At 49.8% G+C, this 22,203-nt stretch overlaps 1 protein-coding gene across 1 annotated transcript in view; it reads left to right on the top strand.

Annotated features, from left to right (window-relative positions):
* The window catches only part of LOC122733289 (vascular endothelial growth factor receptor kdr-like), a 194,377-nt gene extending 172,379 nt beyond the window's left edge, over positions 1-21,998 (top strand). Inside the window, exons 26-30 of the mRNA XM_043973570.1 lie at positions 905-1,010; positions 3,615-3,730; positions 7,118-7,196; positions 11,435-11,520; positions 20,185-21,998. Coding sequence (XP_043829505.1) covers positions 905-1,010; positions 3,615-3,730; positions 7,118-7,196; positions 11,435-11,520; positions 20,185-20,398 — 601 coding nt within the window. The 3' untranslated portion in view covers positions 20,399-21,998. The remainder of the gene's footprint in view (positions 1-904; positions 1,011-3,614; positions 3,731-7,117; positions 7,197-11,434; positions 11,521-20,184) is intronic.
* The last annotated feature ends 205 nt before the right edge of the window (positions 21,999-22,203 follow it).

The following is a 22,203-nucleotide window of genomic DNA, read 5'->3' as shown; positions in this document are numbered from 1 at the left end:
ATGCACAAACAAGCTATACGTGGGATAAACAGGAAATAACGAACATGGGGGAGACACCAAAATGAAGATGGTTGGGGAAGACTTCCTGTAAGAGGTTCCTTAGAGGAAGCCAGGGAGGCCAGGAGTCAGAGGGGAGGAAGGGGAGCATTCCAGACCCAGGGAGACAGCCAGAGAGAATGCTCAGAGCTGAGAGATGGAGGGCCTTGTTTGTGGAACAGCCAGAGGACCGAGGTCCCTGGGCCAAAGAGTATGTGTCAGGGATTAAGGTATATGAAGACTAGAAAGGTAGGAGGGGGCTGCCCCTGCCTGAGACATCTCCACTCCCAATGTTCATATGGAAAATAGCCATATTTTTGTGCCTGACCTGTGGTAGAGCACTTCCAAGCTTATATCGGTCTGATCAGCCTCAGTCGGACACATTGTACCTTGAATGAGACATCGCAATGTCATTTTGGTCCTCTTTGAGCATGAAAAACAACCACCAACCAACTTCCCTACCCAGGAGGACCTGGGTTCAGATCCCTATCTGATGCTTACTACCAGTTTCATCTTGGTCACTTGTCTACTGCCTCACTGGGGCTGTTTCCTCTTCTGTAAATGAGAACCTCTGAGGTTCCCTTCATGCTCTGACATTCTCTGTTCTAGGCCCCCTACCAGCTCTAATGTTATGTTGTTTCATGCTCACATGCCCCAGTGACCTCTGACATTCTCAGCTCTAAGGCCTCTCCCTGATCTAAGGGTCCTTGATGTGTGACTAAGCCTCATGCTTGATGCTTTGGTTCCCAGAGCTGCCTGGGGGCCGATGGTTTTCAGGGTGAGTGATAATGGGATAGTAGGAAGGTAGAAGCAAACCACCAGGAGGTTACCTGATGTGACTGACTTGGTGTTGTTCCCCAACCTACAGCTATGAGACCATGCTTGATTGCTGGAATGGTGTATGCACAGAGAGACCCACCTTCACCGAGCTGGTCGAGCGCCTTGGGGACCTTCTGCAGGCCAGTGTTCAGCAGGTATGTATATATCCCACCCTCCTGACCCAGTTACACTAACAGGGTTCTGTGACCCTCAGGGAAGAAACAAGCTTGGGACCATCCAGGTGGGAAGACCTGGAAGGGTGAACAGGTTGGGGTGGGGAGGTCTAGCAGCCAGGTGCAGGGGAGCGGGGATTTCATTTCCAAAATGAGATTCACCCACCCAGGGCCAGACAAAACACACTGGAGGCTAATTAGGGAGAATAAGCAGCCCCACACCCTAGAGTAACAATGGTCTTTTATCTCTGCCTCCCTCTCTTTAATTAGCTTCCCATGTCATAAGCTGGCAGCACCATGGCCTCAGATATGCTCAAGCCAAAGCAACTGCCTTAGCCCCAGCTGCCTCGTATAACCACCTCCCAGCCCAAGCGTGTTGCCATAACATTGGAGAGAAAGGACTCGGTCTCTTTTTAGTGATTGATCCTTGAACTGAGTTGGCACCGTGAACCTCTTGTTGCCTCAACTCAGTTTCCATGTGTGTGCATACACATACGCACACACAAACACACATATGCTCTCACACATGCACAAGTGCACACACATGAACACATGCTTACACACGCTCACACATACATGCATGCTTGAACAATAAACATATGGGCACATTCACACATGCTCACACACATGCTCACACATGCTTACACACGCACATACCAAAGAGAGAGACAGAGATAGAAAGAGGGAGAGACAGAGAGAACCAGATTGCAGGGGAGAAGTTTAATTTGCTGGGAAAGTAGGGTGATGCTCCTGAGTTTGGCCCCTCCGTTAAGCAAAAGCAGAGGGATGATGGGGGAACAAGAGGGGAGTGTCTCAAGCAGCTGAATATCAGAGGGGGGAGGATGAAGAAATAGTGTGAAAGGCCACAGTTTCCCCCCTTTGTAAATACTTTCAGCCTGAGGCCAATCATCCTACAAGATTCTCATCCTACTCAGTTCTGGCCCCCAATAGGTGCTGCATTCTGGGACAGTTACAATGTAGGCTATTGTGACCAGGTGGTAGGGAGTAAAGGGGTTAATGCTGCCGATAGTAAGTAATAAGTCCTCATCCCAACTAAGTGGGGCTGTAAGCAATGAATGGGCCTCATTCACATGCCTGGGGCTCACCAGCTGGGTACTCATCACCCCACCTGCTCCCCCCTCCCTTTGCCTCTCCCTCCATCTCACCCCAGGATCACTTCTGTCTGAAGCCAGAGCAGCCCCTCCCAGGGGATTATGGATCCCCATACGAAAGCTCAAGTTCCACTGCACGTGCCCAGTCACATAGGTCAGAACCTATATCTCCTTCCCTCCTCCCACCCCGATGGTACCATCGGGTTTGCCCTTATAATCACTGCTACAGGCTTGGAGTCAGGAGAAACAGGTTCAAATCTTGCCTCTAATGCTTCCTAGCCACGACCGTGGCCAGATCAATCTCTGGGCCCTGGTCTGTGCATCTGTCAAATGAGGTTAATGATTTTTACACTGTCAGCTTCATGGGGATTATTGGGAGAAGAAGCAGCACAGTACAGGGGAAAGAGAAACCAGGAGGTGGAGTCCCCGCCCCACCCCACCACTTCCTACCATGTCTGATGAGGACTAAGTGCCTTCATCTCACTGAGCCTCCACAAAATGCAAAACTTGGACTAGCTGGCCTAGGAGGGTCCTGCCAACCCCAGATCTAGGCTCCTGGGATCCCTATGTGGGACCTTGGCAGGGCTCAGTAAAGCGAAGAGGACTGCACGGTTCGGCCACCAGGGTTTCTTCTATCCTTTTCCTGATAAAAATCCCCCATGGCTTTTTCCCTATCTAGGCCCCGGGCAGTTTGGAAACCCGGTCACCCATGTACGCATTGCCTCCCCTTTCCAAATCCAAGACAAGGAACACCCCCTGCAACACACACATATGCACACACATACACATACACACGCACACATGCTCACGTACACGCATATGCATGTACACAGAGACATGCACACAAACACACGTGCATGTGTGCATGCATGTACATATATCCATACACATGCGCACACGTATGCACATACATATGCACACACTCACACATAAATGCATATATATACACAAACACATGTACACAAATATACACATGCATACACACACACACACACACACACACACACTGCAAAAGTAGGAGTGACTAATGGGATGGCAGGCCAGGAGGTACCTTAGAGTATAGAAAATAGAGCAAGTAAACAAGCCCTCCAGGGTCCCCCCCAGCTTGGACATTTCTATATTCCATGTTCTTTTCTGTCCCATATGCTCTCATAGTCCATGTTGTATTCACTAAGAGGTCATTTAGTTCAATAGTGTCCTTGTTAAGGAAAGATAAGGAACCCAAGAGCCCAGTGAGGGGCCGGTTAGTGGCACACTCAGGGCCCAAGCCCTACTCACTGTTCGGATCAGTCCCTCCCAGGCCATTGTAAGTCAAACCTTCATTGGAGATGCTAAAGAACTTTGTCCAGGCCCAAGGCCTCAGACTGGCCAGGCTAGGGCCTGTAGCCCCACATCCCCAGCACAGCCCAGGGAGGGAAGCCAGCAAGAAGGACATAGTGAATTGGGATTCAGACTGTCTCTTTGGCCTGTGCAGGAAGGCAAAGACTATATCCCCCTCAACATGATTGACAAGGACCTCGACTTCAAGGCCAGCCCCGTGGAAGAGAATCTGAGCAATGGCCCTACTCACCGGAGCACTGAGGAAGATAGGTGAGGAGGATGCAGTTACTGTGACCACTACTGCCTCTGGAAGCACAAGGGCTGGGAGACTTTTAGTGGTTACCCTGGCATGGGAAGAGGTAGAAGATTCGGTCTGCGGGGAGAGGAGACCAACTCATAAACTCTTTGGGGATTTGGGGGTTTTGTTTTTGTTTGTTTTTTTGCGGGGCAATGGGGGTTAAGTGACTTGCCCAGGGTCACACAGCTAGTAAGTGTCAAGTGTCTGAGGCCACATTTGAACTCAGGTCCTCCTGAATCCAGGACCGGTGCTTTATCCACTTCGCCACCTAGCCGCCCCCCCCCAAACTCTTAATGCTAGAAAGGCCTCCAAAAACCTACTGAGAGGCATAGAAAAAGCCCAACAATCTGGCCAACTACTCTCTTCCTATGCCAGCTTTCTTGCTGTGTGACTCAGTTTCTCCATCTGTAAAAGGAAGAGTTTGGACTTGCTCTCTAAGGGTCCTTTGACTTATCACTAAGATCAAGATAGTTTGTGTTCCAAGAGGGTAGAATTTACCTAGCCTGACTGCCTCATTTTACAGATGAGGAAACAATCTCAGAGAAGAAAGTTAGTGACAGAGATAAGGCTATAACCGTAAACCACCGCACCCCCATTCTCCTTCAGTTCACCTCAGCGAGTTTTGCTTGAATTCGTACTAGATCCACGACCCTGTGAGAGGGACCAGGAAAGGGGAGACAAAAGTATAAGATCGTTCTAGGTGCTCATTGCCCAGCTCACAGACTCTGGCTTCAGAGCTGGATGGGACCTCAGAGGTCATCTGGTCTCACGGCTTCATTTTACAGAGGAGTTAACTGGGGCTGAGAAAGGGAAGTGATCTGTCCAAGGTCACTTGGGTGTTGGGGTAGGGCCAGGATTTCAACCAAGGTCCTTCAACTCCAAATCTCCCAGTCTCCATATAGAGAAACTGTTCAATGAGACCATCTTGGCATTGAGCCATGTAAGGCCTGGTATGCTATAGAGGTATTTCCAAGAGGGAGACACTGCTGTGGGTTGGAAGGATGAGAGAGAACTTTCTGGAGGAGCTGAGGCTCAAGCTAGATCCAGAGGGACAGGGAGGGGCAGCTAAGTGGCGCAGTGGATAGAGCACTGGCCCTGGAGTCAGGAGGACCTGAGTTCAAATCCAGCCTCAGACACTTAACACTTACTGGCTGTATGACCCTAGGCAAGTCACTTAACCCCAATTGCCTCACCAAAAAAAAAAAAAAAAAAAGACCGGAAGGACAGGGAGAGTTTGCATTGGAAGCACCAGCTCTGGATTCAGGAGGACCTGAGTTCAAATCTGACCTCAGACACTTGACACTTACTAGCTGTGTGACCCTGGGCAAGTCACTTAACCCTCATTGCCCTGCAAAAAAAAAAGATCAAGGCCTTGGCAAGGCAAGGTAGATATGATTGAGTCTGGCTGAGTATAACTAGAGTCAGAGCCAACAGGGACCTTAGGGGACCATCTAGTCCAACCCCCTCATTTTCTTTTGTGTTTATTTTTTTAAAAGAATTATGTGTTAGCTGTGTGGCCCTAGGCAAGTCACTTAACCCACGTTGCCCTGCAAAAAAAAGAATTATGTGAATTTCTGGGGGGAGCAGGGCAATGGGGGTTAAGTGACTTATCCAAGGTCACACAGCTAGTAAGTGTCCAGCATCTGAGGTCAGATTTGAACTCAGGTCCTCCTGAATCCAGGGCCGGTGCTTTATCCACTTCACCACCTAAGCTGTCCCCCCTCATTTTCTTTCCTTTTTTTTTGGTGAGGCAATTGGGGTTAAGTGACTTGCCCAGGGTCACACAGCTACTAAGTGCCAAGTGTCTGAGGCTGGATTTGAACTCAGGTACTCCTGAATCCAGGGCCCGTGCTCTATCCACTGCGCCACCTAGCTGCCCCCCAGCTCATTTTCTAAGAGGAAACTGAGACCCAGGGAAATTAAGGGACTTACCCAAGGTCTCATGCAGGAAGCAAGCAAGAGAGGCAAGATCCCCACTTCCTCCATGGCAACTGTCCTCAAATTGTTGAAAGACTGTCCTCTAGAAGAGGAATTGGACATTCCAGAGGAGAGAACAATGGGAGCAATGGTTGGTTGGTTGTTGTCCTTTGTTCTTGAAGAAGACCAAAATGCCGTCACTATGTTAGGGTCAAGGTACAGTGTGTCTGGCTGTGGCTGATCAAACCAATATGGGCTCAGAAGGGTCTATCACAGGTCAGGAACAAATAGTCCATATGAACATTTTGGGAGGATTCTCTCAATTTGTGCATGGGGATCTATGTAAGGAAAAAGCTCATAACAAAATAGGCCACTTTGGGAAGTTGTGAGTTCCCTTCCCAGCACTGGAGGGCTTCATGCCCAGCAAGAAGTCACCAAATCTCAACTTCTTATGGGAGGGATGCCCTGTTCAGGTATGGGTTGAACTAGCTGACCTCTAAGGAAGTCCTCTAGGAGCATTCTGAGATGGTTCTTCCTGTGCCAGTGCCAGAGAAAGAAGGCCCTCACATCAGGCTGCTATTGGAGGCTCTGTAGATGACCCTTCTCCTGTCCTACCTGAGTCACCAATCTAGGTTTCTCCTCCCCACTTCTCCGCATCTTTCCAGAAGCTAACATAGTATATCCAAGACAGGACTTATCGCCTTCCCCTGTGCTTCCTTGTCCTTCCCTGTTTCTCCTCCTCCTCCTCTTCCTCCTCCTCCTCCTTATGATGTCCAAGTTCTATTTTGGCTTGGGCTTGGCCAAAGTTGGAGAGCATCCAGAGGAGAGCAGGAAGAAAAGTGAAGGACCCCGAGAACCCACCATATGAGGGCTGGTTGAAAGGACTAGCAATGTTTAGCCCAGACAAGAGTAGACACAGCACAACAGCTGGGTTACATATTTGGAACAGTGTCCTATGGAGGAGGGATTGGCCCCAGAGGATAGACCCGGGAGCAGGGGGCGGAAGGTGCAGAGGTCAGTGTAGGCTCCATCCCAGGGTCTGCTCCCCAATCATTTGATCTGTTACTTGGCAGAATGAGGTTATAAGTTGCCCATCCTTGGAAGTCTCTAAACAGGGGGTGGGTGACCACTTTTTTGGTGAGGTAGCGGGGGAATTCTTTCAGGTATGGGTAGGACCAGATGACCACTGAGGTCCTTCTAGTCACACGCTGTGATTCAGACAGTGGATCCTCCCTGCTGCCTTCACACACAAGGATCAGCCGTGGTATCAGCAAACAGGGCTCAGGCCCAGGCACCTGTTCTCCCTAGGACAGCATCAAAGGCTGGGAGTAGAATCCAAAGGCAAGGCCTAAGGGTTGAGAGTTACCCACGTTGCTGTGGGCCTGTCCAGAGACCTCTGGCCAAATGACAGATGGGCTGAATCCTCCTTCTCTCCCAAGCAGCAATGGCATCCAGATGCGTCCCCTGAGCGGCAAGACTTCCAGTGAGATCCTTGTGGAGCCCAAGAAAACCAGGCTTGAGGTAAACCTTTCCTCTTCTCTCCATTTGATCTAAGGCCCAAGAATTCTCAAGACTCTTGTGGAAAAAGGAGGGAACTTGAGTGTCAGGGCCTTTCAAGGGCCACATGAGAAAGGAGAAGAGAGACAGCAGGAATGGGGGAGAGTGGGGAGATGGGGGCTTGAGCCAGAAGCTGATCATAATTTTAAAAGTGCACATTTCTTTCTTTCTTTTTTTTTAGTGAGGCAATTGGGGTTAAGTGACTTGCCCAGGGTCACACAGCTAGTAAGTGTTAAGTGTCTCAGGCCAGATTTGAACTCAGGTACTCCTGACTCCAGGGCCGGTGCTCTATCCACTGCGCCACCTAGCTGCCCCTAAAAGTGCACATTTCTATAGGGCTATCCATTTTGCCAGGCCCTTTACAAATGGGATCTCATTTGATCCTCTTAGCAACTCTGGGATTCAGGGGTTGTTATGATCCTCATTTACAGTTTAGGGAACTGAGGCAAATAGAGGGTAAGTGATTTGCCCAGGGTCACACAGCGAGTAAGGGTCTGAGGCTGTATATGAACTCATACCTTCCTCATCCCAGGCCCGGTGCTCTAGCCAGTATGTCACTCTATATTTCACTGCCTCTGGTCAGGGTTGTCATTATCTTTGTATAACCAGAGGAATAACCAGTATATATACATGCATACACACATGTGTGTACACGTACATATTTATATACATGTGGGCACATCTATACACAAATACATACACATGCATATACCTGCCTACACACATATCTGGTCTGACTCTTCAAAATAACATAGTATACACAATACATATATGCATGTATGCATATATATCACTAAAAAGGTAGCATATAGAGAAATATCCAGACATGTTCTGACTACACTTATGTGCATATATACACACATATACGTACACATACATTATTGTAAACTGGATCCAAATATTGGCTCTTCTGCATACTATATGTGCAACTTTCTTTTCTCAGGTTAGGTTTCCTCCTCTGCAAAATGGAGAATTTGGACTCTCTTGGGCCATTAGTTGTCAAGCCTATTAGCACTGGTAGAGGGAGTTTTCTCACTGGGAGCTCCCTACGCCAATGTAACCCTAAGTCTAGTTCCCCACCAAAAAATGAAGGGATGAGACTCACTGGTTTCTAGATTCTGGTCTAAATCCTACAAAATCTTCAAAGAATTTCTGACTGGGAAGGTTCTCATTGCAGACTGCTGTTGTGTTCACACATGGGCAGGTGCACAGTGAGGGTCTTCACCCTCATTACCTCCCTCCTACATGAAAGTAACTAAAAACTGCCAATTACCTTCCCTGGGGCTTTAATCAACTCAGATACATTGGTTTCTACTTTGTACACCTAAGTCTGAAATTCACCCTAACTTGGTGCCCGCCATTTACATTTTTCTTGAGCATCCATTCCAGCTCCTCCCCCCTTGTCTTTTTTTTTTTTTTTGTGGGGCAGTGAGGGTTAACTGACTTGCCCAGGGTCACACAGCTAGTAAGTGTCAAGTGTCTGAGGCCGGCTTGGAATTCAGGTCCTCCTGAATCTAGGGCCAGTGCTTTATCCACTGTGCCACCTAGCTGCCCCTCCCCCCTTGTCTTATAACTGCAGATGCTGAGGCCCCAAGGGGGAATGATTCTCTCAGGATGACACAGGTGATGAGGAGCAGGGCTAGGATGCAATCCCAGGGCTTCTAGTTTGAAGTCCAAAGCTCTAGCCATTCCCCTCCTCAGCAGGAGCATCTTAGGAAGTAATAATGCTTTAAAGAAGAGTTTGGAGACAGCTAGGTAGATAAAGCACCAGCCCTGGATTCAGTAGGACCTGAGTTCAAATCCAGACACAGACACTTGACACTTACTAGCTATATGACCCTGGGCAAGTCATTTAACCCTCATTGTCCTGCAAAATAAAAAATAAATAAATAAAGGAAGAGATTGCATGTTAGCATTGGATAGGACCACTGAGAGCATTTAGCTCATCAATGAAGAGGCTTCCCTGTACCTTCAGATACAGTGACACGCAGTCTGAGTTTTCTGGGACAGCTCAGGTTTCAAGAAAAGAAATACGAGTGTTGTGATTCTAAACGAGAAGGGGACTTCGAATCCATAGTTTCCCAATATGGCATCTAGGATCCCAGATCTAGAGCTAGAAAGAAGCTGAGGCCATTTTGTCCAACCCTTTCATTCTACAGATGGGGAAACTGAGGCTGTGAGCTGAAATAGTTGTTCAAGCTCACACCAGTAGTAAGCACCAAGTTCCAGAAAGGGCAGGCTCTTTCTACCTTGCCATACAGAAGGATACAGTAACATACCCTCTCTGGCCCAAAGACAGATAGATGAGGGCCCAAGCCAGGGTAGACCACCCCCGTATCCTTCCCACTCCAAGCCCAACAAGAAGGTCAAATTTCCAGGGTGCATGGGGAGCCTTGAGTAATCCATAGGCCACTCTTTCATAGGCCTCCCTCTAGCTGTTCCACCTCCGATGGCAGCATGCAAATGGGAGCCCCAGAGCATGTGGCCAATGGATTTCCACCACTAATTGCTGGCATAGTCCCGTGATGATGGTTGGATTTCCCAAACCCCCTGGTTATTAGCTCCAGCTGATCTTGTCTAAGGCATCTTGTTCTTACATGGCTGTTTGCATGTTGCCTCCACCCACTGGACTGTGATCCTCTCAGGGGTGGGGATTGGGTTGCCTCCCTTTGGGTCTCCAGAGCTTAGTGTACAGAGTAGGTACTTAATAAATGCTAATTGACTTGATGACTTGTTAATTTGAGAGAAAAACTTGACCTTGCTCTCTCCTATGTTCCAAAAATGTTGGCTCTATACCCCACCTGCCTCCACTTTGGTTCAGTTGTTCAGTCATGTCAGACTCTTTGTGGCCCCATCTGGGGTTTTCTTGGCAGAGATACTGAAGTGGTTTGCCATTCCCTTCTCCAGTTCATTTTACACATGAAGAAACTAAGATGAACAGGGTGAAGTGACTTGCCCAGGTTCACACAGCTAGATATGTGTGAGGCCGGATTTGAACTCTGGAAGTTGAGTCTTTCTGACTTGGGGCCTGGCTCCATATACACACCAATGGTGATTTCAGTTCCACAAACACTGAGGCTTCACACTAGGTTCATTCCACAGCCATTCAACAAGACTAAATATGATAAGGAAGGGGTGGGGAAGGGAATAGAATGACATTTGACATTGGAATTGCTTTGGAGAGCTTTGTAAGCATCACCCAGACTGGACTGTGCACTGGCCCACCCCCTTCCCCATCTCATTCTGTATTCTCCTACCCCATTCTTGGAGTAAAGAGAATCCTCCATTCCTCTCATCACCCAGCTGTACCTGGGGCATGGATTCTGTTCTCTGAGGACTTGGCTGCCAGTTCTGGCTCTGATATACAGCAATGGAGAGATCTTGGACAAATGACTTAACTTTGCTTATCTTTAAGAGAAGGAGATTGGACCAGATCTCAGGAATCCTAGACTTCAAGTTGAAGGGCTTTCAACTCTCCTTCAAAGTCAATCACTGCAGGGGCTTCCTCTTCTGTAAAGTCTTCCCCCAACCCTCCCCCCCCCCACACGCACAACCTCAAGCCCAGCTCAAAGCAAAGCCTCAATCACTTCTACAGATAAGAAAACTGAGGTTCACAAAGCTCTAGTAAGGACAGATTCCAACCCAGGATTTCTGACTCCAAGTATCCAGGGGAAAGTTCAAACCAAGTAGGGCCTCAGGTTAAGCATCTCTTAAGTTGACTCATCACCCTCTGACTTGTGTGTCAGGTGGGTAGCAATTTATACAGCACCAGTATGTGTGGGAGGGAACAGGATAAAACCATGAGTTTTTCCTCTTTAGTCTCCCCACCCTTTCCTTCTCTGTGGTAAGTAAAGAAATGGACTCAGAGAGGTCATGCGATTTGCCAAGGGTTACACAGGTATCTGTGATTTTTTCTGTATGTTCAGGCCACCCGGGCATCAGTTCCCATGGCCTATTTGCCAGCCAGTGAGACCTCAAGGAGAAGGGAATATGGTATAGGAAGAAGAACACTGTACATGGAGGGGACCTGCCCATTTCCTCACCTTTAGAATAGGAACGATTGTTTGCTCTACCTGCCTCACAGTGCCTTGGTGAGCATCCAGTAAAAATGGGTAGAAGACCTTTCTAATATTCAAGCCTTGGACAGTAGAGTTATACTTTAAAATGATGGGCTGCTGACCCCTCTCCCTTCTTCTGCCCAGGAGAACAAGTTGGAAGGCGGGATGGTGCTGCCTTCAATGAAGCGCCTGGAGACTCGGTCCTGGCCATATGGACTCATGGCATTAGCGTGAGTACTGAGGGTCCGCTGGGGCTGGAGGGGAGACAAACATACTTGGGCGACCCATCCTGCTACCTATGGCCATGGAGAGGGGCAGCTTGGCACAATGGGAAGTGGGGGGGTGAGAAACTGAGGCTCATCAGAAATGGTCCCCAAGCCTGGAGGCCCCTGCCCAACCCCTCCTCTCTCTTCCCTTCATGCTCTCTGGCATGGGGATAGGATCCCGTGGGTTCAGTGATCGTGCCTACTCACATGACTCCCAGCCCTATCGAGCCAGCCCTGGTTCTGTTCCTCAAGCATCATCTGCCTCCTTGCCTTCCCCACCTGAATGTCCCCAGGGCATCTCATAGACCTCATCTTCTCCTCCCGACCCCACTCTTTCAGCCACCCAGATTCACAGCCCCAGAGTCATCACCCTTCACTTTCTTCCACTCCCAGAATCCAATCAGGGGCCAAGTTTTGCCAGTTCTAAATCCTCAACAAATCATGTCCACACCCTTCTTCCCGTCGCTTGATCTCCCTGCCTCCAGTCTGGCCAGCCTAAACTCTCCTCTGGCTGCCAGATCACCCTTTCTAAATCCCAAGCCTGACCTTTTCACCTCACTTGCACTTATTCCATATTTAGTTCCTTCACACACTCTCCACTTGAGCCAAGCCAAGCTACTCACTGTTCGCCAAACTCCATGTTCTATTTCCCACCTCCATTTCTTTGCACAGCTAATCCGACTTGCCTGCCATGCTCTCCCTCCTCACCTCTCCCTTTTAGGCTTCCTTCATGGCTCAACTCAGGCTCCACCTCCTCTGGGAAGCGTTCCCTCACCTCCTGCCTTTGAGTTCCCGCTCCCCTCTTCAGATGGCCCATATCAACTTAGATGTCCAAGTTACAGCCTCCTAGAAGCATCTCCTCTTCTCCTTGTGTTTCTTGTTCTCTGCTCACGTCACTGTCCCCAGCATCTAGCACAATGTCAGGCACTTTTTCTTTTTTACTGGACCCATGGCTTGCTCAGGTCAGGTAACTCCCAGTGGGGAAACTCCCTCTACCAAGGCAGATCTGCAGCTGCTCTGTAATTTAGAGCCTATGAGAGAGGCACAAAGTGGCATTTGAACCCAGGTCTTCCTCACTGAAGTCAGCTCTATCATTAGCCCATGAGGCACTTGGGTCAGGCTACCCCCTCTTCCATTCGACTGCCGTGCACCGGGGTAGTGAGTGTCCTTCATGCCCTATCATGAATTTGCAGCAGCATTCCCAGGAGTGCAGAGCTCATTGTCACATTGGGGGATGCTTCCTGCTCTCTCCTTTTCTTGGCCTCCATGACGAGGTCATATCCCTCCAAGGACCTGGTCAGTGCCAACAGGCTTTAGTTCTACCAGGACCCAGAGACGAGAAGTAGTTCATTCTCTCCCAAGTAACCTAAGGGACCCAAGAAGATGCAGAGATCTCTTGGCATTTCCATACGAGAACTGGCCAAGGACCTCAAATGACTCAGCCAGCATCTCGCTCGGCAAGGCTAGGGTTTGACCAGGGCACATTTGGTTAAATGAACGTCTAATGTGAAATGGACTGGACTGACAGGTAGTGAGTTTCCCATCACTGGTTATCTTTAAGCAAAGGCAGGCTGATTACTTGTCAAGGATGCTATAGAAGAGGCTTCTGCTCAGAAAACTGAGGCCCAGAGATGGAAGTGACTTAGGATCATAGCCAAGTACTGGTTAGACTAGATGACAAGCATCACAGTCCAGTCACACCATCTATAAGTTATATGCTCTTGGGCAAGTGATCTAGGGCCAAATCTCCTTATATGTAATATGAGAGGGTTGGACTCAGTGGCTTATTCCTTTATTTTTTGCTGGGCAGTGGGGGTTAAATGACTTGCCCAGGGTCACACAGCTAGTAAGTGTCAAGCGTCTGAGGCCAGATTTGAACTCAGGTCCTCTTGAATCCAGGGCTGGTGCTTTATCCACTGCAGCGCCACCTAGCTGCCCCCCCCCCAGTGGCATCTAATGTCCCTTTCGGCTCTGAATCTATGATCCCATGACCTCCAAGTCCCTTTCCAGCTCAAAATAGGTAATGCCTCCTGAGCATCCAAAGAAATGCTTCATGTTCAACAGGGCAGGTGATGGGGCAGCAGCTTGACCCAGATTCATCCTTCAGGACTAGCCCCCCACCCCATCTTCAGTCCTTTATCAAGAGTTCCTTTCTATCTGCAGAATGGGAGGGTTGTTCCATCGTGGTTCACCAGCCAATAACTCCCTCCCCAACTGGTGGCCAACAGCTCAAAGTCTACCTCCAGTGTATCTCCCCCTGCCCAGGAAAGCCTCCCCAGGCAACTCCTCCTCCCTGGAACATAGCTTTGGAAATGCTCCCTTCCCTTGCCCTGAGGAGTGAGGACCGGTTTGAGCTGGGGAGCTAAATGCTTCCCTCATGGAGAGCTCTCTCCTGGATCCAGATTGTCTCACCCTTCCCCTTCAAAGGGCAGAACTGGTGATGGCAAGGGAGTGGATGGAGGAAAGTACTGAGCCCATGACACCCTCCACCTGAGAGGCCCAGTAAGCCCACAATAACCCATCATGAGGACACATGGCTTTCAAAACTCAAGCTTTGTACTGGGAGAGAATCTCAAGGAACTGGGTTGGTGCTCAAGACTAGGGAGGAAAGGACATGAGACTCGCAGTGACTACTGGGACCAGGGAGTCAGGCTGCTCTCTTTAGTGCCAATTTGTCCAGCCTCCAAGCTCTGGGCATCTCAGTCCATCCCCAGAGCCCCAGTGATGCCAAAGCAGGATTGGCTCATAGGCCCAGAGGGGAGGGAGCCTGTTTTCCAGCTCTGTGCTCGTTCTAACATCTACTTAACCGTCTTTGAATGTCCCGTGCTTTGAGAACGTAGAATTAAAATTCTAGGTACCTCACAAACAGGATTTTTTAAGCTGTCCTAATTTCAAGAGAAGAAAGTCTCCTTGTAACAATGCATAGTGAAAAGGATCTCTCTGGTCTGCTTTCGTTTCCCAGAGTCTGGTTAAGAAAATTCGGTCTCTATAATTTGCACAAAGCCTTAGGGAGGGGGCAGCAGTATTTGGAAGAAGCAAGTGCACAGTCCAGAAAGGAGAGGATTGCTAAAGGCGTCAGTGGAGGTAGAAAGGGGAATCAAATGCTGACCTTAGAGCAGGGAAGTGCTGGGTTCTAGTCTTGTCACATTCCAAGTGAGCAGATGACTTTACTTCTCTCCCCATACAACTAAGACAGCCTTGATAAAGACCAATTGGTAAAAACCATCAAAATCCTAGATCTGAACCAAAACGCTTTTTGATTGGGGGCAGCTAGGTGGCGCTGCACTGGATAAAGCACCAGCCCTGGAGTCAGGAGGACCTGAGTTCAAATCCAGCCTCAGACACTTGACACTTATTAGCTGTGTGACTCTGGGCAAGTCACTTAAGCCTCATTGCCCCACCGGAAGAAAAAAAAAAAAGCCTTTTGATTTCATCAGTTGGAAGCTCTCAGTGTGCAAAGTTGCTCCACTCATGCTGATAAGTACCTTCTCTGTACCTGAGGCTTTGGGAGCCAGTACGTGTCAGAGGCCAGACTTGAACCAAGGGCTTCCAGGCTGAAGGCCAGCTCCCTACCCACCCTGCAGCGCAGTTTCTCATTTACTAATGAACACACAAAATAGGCTAGTGACTTGTCCCGGGACCTTTTCTATCTGAACCCCATCAAAAAAGATGAAAACAAAGTGATAGCGAGAAATAACTGACGTTCTATAGATTTGAAAACGTGATCTCCTTTTATCCTCACAATGGTCTTGTGAGGCAGGTCAGTGTGGCAGAGACCCCCCTCCACCAGCCTATACTCTGGTAACAAGCCTCCCTGGGCCTCAGTTTCTTCCTCTGTAAAAGGAAGGGATTGGACTAAATGACCTCTCGGGTCCCATCTAGCTCTAGGTCGGAGAGCCCAGGATCCTTATGGAAGAAGGAGGTTTGGGATGACTGAGCATCCCCCTGCCTTGCCCGCTACCTCTCCAAGTAACAACAATCCCTTAGGAGTTTTTAAAAACCGGCCTCCTTCTGCCTGAGGGTAGCCTCAGGCTATAGAGCCACCTCCCAGCCCACACAGGGGCTCGGGCCAGGCTACCCCCTCTTCCAGTCCAAGTAGCACTAAGTAGGTCAGGCTGTCCTCTGAGCCAGCCCCACCCCCACCCCCATCTGAATCTGGACCAGAATCCTTAGCTCCCCTAGTGGCCTTGATTCCTGGCGCTTGGAGGCTGGACCCCTTGGGGTCCCTGCCCTGCCCTGTCCTGCTTATCACAACGCAGGGGAGATTGAGTTTCTACTTGGCCAGAGCTTCCTGGAGTGATGACTGAATCAAGGCAACAGGAAGAGAAGGAAGAAAAAAACACAATAAAAAGACAAAATCTGCATCGTTTCCCCAAACTGAGAGTGGAATAAAAATAGAGGTGGACGCCTTAATCCAAGTTCTTCTGCAAGAGAGGCTCCCAAAATACTCATTAGAGGCTGACTTGTCTGTGCCGTTGGCAAGCCTAGCTCTCCATCCTGACGACCCAGAGCCCTGAACCCCCAGAGCAAATGCAGGCCTTGGCTTGACACTAGGCCCACTGTGTGTGTGTGTGTGTGTGTGTGTGTGTGTGTGTGTGTGTGTGTGTGTGTGTGTGTGTGTGTGTGTGTGTGTGTGCGCGTGTGTGTGTGTGTGTGTGTGTGTGTGCGCGCGCGCTCACCCAACCCTCCCCACCCCCCTGCCCCTGACCAGACACCAAACTTGGCATCTGAGATAAAAGGAGGTAGGCGGCCCCAGGATCATCAGAGAGAACGTCCCTCCCCTGGTCAGGGCTGTTAGGAGTGGGGGGTGGAGACGGAGGCCCTGGGAGGAGCAGAAGAGTCTCTCTCTTCCAGGCCCATGCTGTCCCAGATTCCCCGGGCATCTGTCCCCACTGTCCCCAGTCATTCCCCACCCCCAACTGCCCCAACCCTCCCCCCCCAAGCCAACTAGAGAAACTAAGGAAGGAGGAAGCCCCTTCTCTCCCCTCTAATACCCCTCTGCCTTGGTTGGTTTAAGAATAACACCCTGCTTTTTCCCACCTAGTAAACAAGGAACCCAGCTGAGAATATGGAAGTATAGAGAAATGAATGCTAGGCAGAAATGCTGAGCCCATTGGGTCAGGAGAGGCTTTCTTCCCTCCCTCTCCCATTGCACTATGGGAGGGGGCCCAGTGAAAGCCACAGTGAGCTCATCTCGCCAGGGTCTTGGGAAAACTCCTCCTCGCACAATGGTTCTGTGAGGCTCAGGGTACAACTATTATTATTCCCACTTTACAGATCAGAGGTTCCCAGAACTAGAGCTGGAAGTGGCCTCAGAAACCAATGAATCCAACTTCCTTCCTTATTTCCTAGAGAGGCAAACCGAGAGGGGTAGCCATTTCCCCACTGGTACACAGATAATAAGAGGAAGAAGCAGAATTTGAACTCTGGTCCCCTGACCCCAAAGCCAAGCCAAACACTCAGGCTCTTTCTTCTAATTCTCTGCCTGGGCCCTGCTTCTACACTTCAAGCCCGGGTCAGGGTCAGGGTCAGGGTCAGGGGCCTGGCTCTGAATCTTGGCACTGCCTCTTGGGACCTGTGTGATCTGGGGGTTAGTCACTTAGCTCCTCTAAGCCTCAGTTTCCATAGTGAGGGGGCTATGCTTCCTATGTGAAACCTCTGATCCCTCCAGAAAGACTGAGCAACCCTGGACACTAATACCCAGAGAAACGTAGGCCTTGATACCTGTACCTTTCTGCCTGCTTCCCTTTCTCCACTTTGAAGGGGGCATAAACACTAAATCCAACCTTAATCCAAAATGGGTCCCCTGTAGATGAAGGGAAGGAAAGAAACAAGCATTTATTAACCACCTACTATGTGCCAGGCACTGTGCAAAGCACTTTATCATTATCATCTCATTTGATCCTCACAACAACCCTGGGAGGTAGATGCTACTTTGATCCTCATTTTACAGATAAGGAAACTGAGGCAGACTGAGGTGAAGTGACTCACCCATGTTCACACAGCTAGTAGTAAGTATCTGAGGTCGAATTTGAACTCAGATCTTCCTGACTCTAGTCCCAGTGTTCTATGCTACCTGATTTCAGAGCATCTCAGCTGATTTGGGGGTGGGAGCAGAGAGGCAGAGACAGAACTAGAGGCCAGAGTTTTAGATGGAGCTCAGACAAAGCTGACCCCAATTGGGTTAGATAGGAGTTCTTGGCTAAAATCATTTGAAGCTGCCGGCCTCGATCTACTGAGGTCATGTCACAAACAGCTGGGTGTAAGATGTGCCAGTTTTCACCAGTGGGGTCACACTCAACTCAAAACAGGTTCACAGACCACATGTTGACTTAGAAAACTACACATTAACATTATCTCTGTTGGATTGGATTGGAATTTGCCTCGCTGCAAATTGGACTCCCATGGTCATTCTGGAAACTCACTGTTTAGTAAAGACAGGCCCAAGTTAAATGCTGGGGAGGAAACAAAGCAGGATCCCTTAACATCAGGTGGATGGGGTATATGCTAACTGGGGAGCTATAATTAATGCATGTGAGGGGTGGGGTGGGGACAAACCAAGGGGGAAAACACAAACACTGGATCGGGGGTCAGAGGACCTGGGTTCAAATCTCATCTTTACTATTGCTCACCTATGTGACCTTGGATAAGTTCCTTCCCTCACTCTGAGCCTCAGTTTACTTCTCTGTAAAAAAGGAGGGTAGGGGAGAGAATACTGGATGATCTCAAAAAAACTCTTCCATCCTGCTTCGAGATCCTGTGATTCTTAACATGATGCCCAGTGGATGGGAAGGGGGGGCAGTGGGGATCCTGACGCCAACCCTGGCCTCGAGCAGATATTAAATGTTACCCTTTCCAAAGCTCCAAAGGGCCAAGGCGAGGCACAGCACACTTTCCAGCTAACAGCTGGATGAGCCTGTGGCCAGGCCAGGTCACAAAGCAGGCTGGGAGAGAGCCAGGGCCTCCCTCACTTATCTGAGCAGACTCTGATCCCAAGTACAATGCTTTTGTCTTCCCTCCCAGCCAGGGGCCCCACAAGGCCGGCCCGAGTCTCCTCAGGGCCCCTTAACTGAAGACCTTAAGAATAATGGGCCACAGTGCAGAGCCTCATTGGGGGTAAGCTTCCAAGGGCAGTAGGCAGAAGCTGGATGTCAAGTTTAGGGGACGTCACAGCTGGAAGGGCCCTTGGGGACCATCTTACCTAACCACTGCAGGAAACAGGCATTGAATTCAAATGTTACAGGCTCAGCCTTGCCAGAGGTGGCCGAATGGATGGATATGAGGAAAAGGAAGCACTCAATCCCCACCTACTGGCAGATGCCTGAACCGCTACCATCAGACCCCCTGTCAGAATGCCAACCCTCTGAAGAGGGGGTACGGGAGCCAGCTCATATAGACTTCCTAAACATGAGCCTTTAAGCCTCAGAAATCAGCAAGCACCATCAATCAGGGCTCCGATGAATTGTTTTGCTGATTGTCTAGACTTAAGGAGATGGGGAAGGGGCAGCTAGGTGCTGCAGTGGATAAAGCACTGGCCCTGCATTCAGGAGGACCTGAGTTCAAATCCGACCTCGGACACTTGACGCTTACTAGCTGTGTGACCCTGGGAAAGTCACTTAACCCTCATTGCCCCACAAAAAAAAGAAGGAAAGAAAGGATGGAGAAAATGTTAATAATGGTAAAAGTGTCATGCATACATTTTTTGTCCCAGAGGGCTGGTTGTTAAACATTTATCTGCACATCCCTGTCTCTACCCCTCCCCACCTTCATGCTATAAGTCCTTCTCAGGCATCAGCAAGCACTGATCAAGTTAAACGGGTCGCTAGGCTTTCCTTACAACACCCTTGGGAAGTCGACAGTGCAAGTACTTGCCCTATTTTAAGGAGAAGGAATTAGGCTCAGACAGAGACAGTAAGGGACTTGCCCAGGGTCACACAGGTAGAAAGGTGCAGAACCAGAACTCCAAACAAGGTCTTCTGGCTCTAAATGTCTCACTCTAGTGTACCCCAACAGCTTCTTGGGAAGCTAACTGGCAAAGTTGGGAGAGACCCTGCTGGTGGAATTTTCACCTATAATATCTAAGGCCAGAGCAGTTAGGTGGTACTGCAGAGGACAGAGAGCCAGGCCTAGAGTTAAGAAGACCCGAATTCAAATCTGGCCTCAGCTACTCAGTAGCTGTGTGACCCTGGACAAGTCACTTCACCTAGTTTGCCTCAGTTTCCTCATCTGTAAAATAAGCTAGAGAAGGAAATGGCAAACCCCTCCAGTGGCTTGGCCAAGAAAACCCCAAATGAGATCACAGAGAGTCAGACGTGACTGAAAAATGACCGAACGGCAACAGTGAAGTTCTTGGATCTGCTTGGGACGTAAGCCAGCATCAGCAGTAAGGCTGAACTCAATGTTGGGCATCCCCAGCTAGAATAGAAGAGCTTTGGCCCTTTGTTTAGTCCTCCAGGGCCTCCTCATGTGAGCGGGGCCTCAGTGTTCATGGCTGGGCCACTCCTTCATCCCTACATCCTGTCAGTGTTCATGGCTGGGCCACTCCTTCATCAATACATCCCGTCCCAAAACACAAAAGATGATGCCTCCCACTCTGTACTCAACCACCTTCTGCTCTTCTTTCACCAGCCTGAGAGCAACCAGCAGAAGCAAGGAGTCCGTGCTGCTTTCCGAAGAGAAGGAGGCTCTGAAGCCCCAGGCACCAGCCCAGCTGGATGAGGATGACCCTCTGGCCTATGCCCTGGAGGACTCCATCCTTCTGCCTTTGGATCCAGCCCTTGAGTGTCACAGCCCACCCCCCGACTACAATTCTGTGGTCCACTACTCCGACTCACTAGTGTAACTCTTGGCCAGTATCCCCCCACAGCCACCCAGCTCCTCCCCCCCCTCAGTTCCAGCATCTGCCATCTCCCCTAGCACCCCCTTCTTCCCCCGCCCCCCAAGAGAATCAATCCATGAGCACCTCTCACAGCTGTACTCTCACAGGGACGGGATGGACAAGAAGGGAATAGGGAGGGGGGAAATCTCGCTCGAAAAGTCTCTGCTCTTTCTTTGGGGCCCCTGCTGCTCAGACCATGCTTCAAACCTGACTCCAGAGAGGGAGGCTGCGTCTTTTACAGTTTTTGACTACTGTCTCCCCAGCCCATCCATTACACAGCCCCCTGCAGCCATCACCCATACCCCCACAGCCCGGCCAGGTCACCATTGCTCAGATATCGTAACAGAGGGCCAGCTCATCAGAGCGGGGCTCCAGGCCCCCAGTCAGAATGCCTAAGACCTTAAAAGGGCTTTCTTAGGCCCCAACACCAAGGGAGGCCCCAGTGGAATTCAACAGTAGGTGTGAGAAGGGCAGAGCCATGTGTGGCCAAGGTTTCCCCTAAGCTCTCACCCCCTCCACTGGCTTCCTGCTTTCCCTGGCTACCTCATGCCACTGGTGGTCTTCATCAGGTTCAGTGGGCCCTGTTTATGCCCTCTCAGCCAGCATCTACTCTGTAGGCCCTACCAGGTGATGGATGACCCCTGTGCTATTCCCCAGCCGTACTTAGCACTTTGTTCCCAGAATTCCCTTTGGGTCCTCCAGGCGTTCCTGATCATGTGCTGTGTGTGCGTGCATGCATGTGAGTGTGTGTGTGTGTGTAAACATGTGCCCACATATGCTGGCCACACTATCTAGAGGGACACTTGAGCACCTGCCAAGGAAAGGGTAATCAATGATCCCATCCTGTTTCTACCCTCTGATGTTGGCCAGGGCCCTTGGGAGAGGACCCCGAGCAGCATCAGACTTCTGGACATTTCTCCTTGAGAGCTGATTGCTCTTCACACTTAATGTGACAATACGGGGCAGCTTACTCAGAGGTCAGCTAAGTCTATTGAATATTGAGCACAGAACCTCCCCTTATTATATAGGATGATCAGATTTAAAGCTGACTAGTCTAAGCCTCTTCTTTTACACATGAGAAAACAGAGGCAGACAGAAGGGGAGTAACTCACCCAAGTCACACATCCATTAAGGGGAAGAGCCAGGATTTGAACCCAGGCCCACCAAGTCCAAATCCAGTGCTTTAAACCCCACTGCTTGATGGGAGGTGGTGAGGAGCAAGGAAAGTGAAGGCTCTAGAAAACCCCTTGTTTCCATATATGAGAGCTGAAAAATCAAAGGGAGGCTCTAAGACCCTCTGGACCCTCACCATTTTGAAAAATTCAACCAGAATGCTCCAAGGCTTGTCACCTGACAAGTAATTGACAGTGATGTCTCTTCCCTCCAATTTCTTCCATTGGTCATAAGCTAGACCTCCCAAAGGACCTAGAGCAGCTAGACATGGGGGGCCCAGTGGGAGCCTGGCACGGGCCAGAGAAATGCCTGTTTAGCTGATGCTTGGACATTTCTGTTCCCCCATCCCCAGCATCTCACCATGACCCAACAATCATACCTCCCCCCCACCCCACCCCCACCCCCTCTCTCTCTCTCTCTCTCTCTCTCTCTCTCTCTCTCTCTCTCTCTCTCTCTCTCTCTCTCTCTCTCTCTCCCTCTCTCCTCCTCCTCCTCCTCCCCACCTCTCTCTCCCTCCTCACTTTTCTCTCTCTTCTCTTCATCCCTCTCCCTCCCTCCTCTCCCTCCCCCGTCTTTCTCTCTCCCCCTCCTCTCTC

The sequence above is a fragment of the Dromiciops gliroides genome, chromosome X, assembly GCF_019393635.1.
Source record: "Dromiciops gliroides isolate mDroGli1 chromosome X, mDroGli1.pri, whole genome shotgun sequence".
In the NCBI taxonomy this organism is placed as follows: domain Eukaryota; kingdom Metazoa; phylum Chordata; class Mammalia; order Microbiotheria; family Microbiotheriidae; genus Dromiciops; species Dromiciops gliroides.
This window is presented reverse-complemented; position numbering and strand designations above follow the sequence as displayed.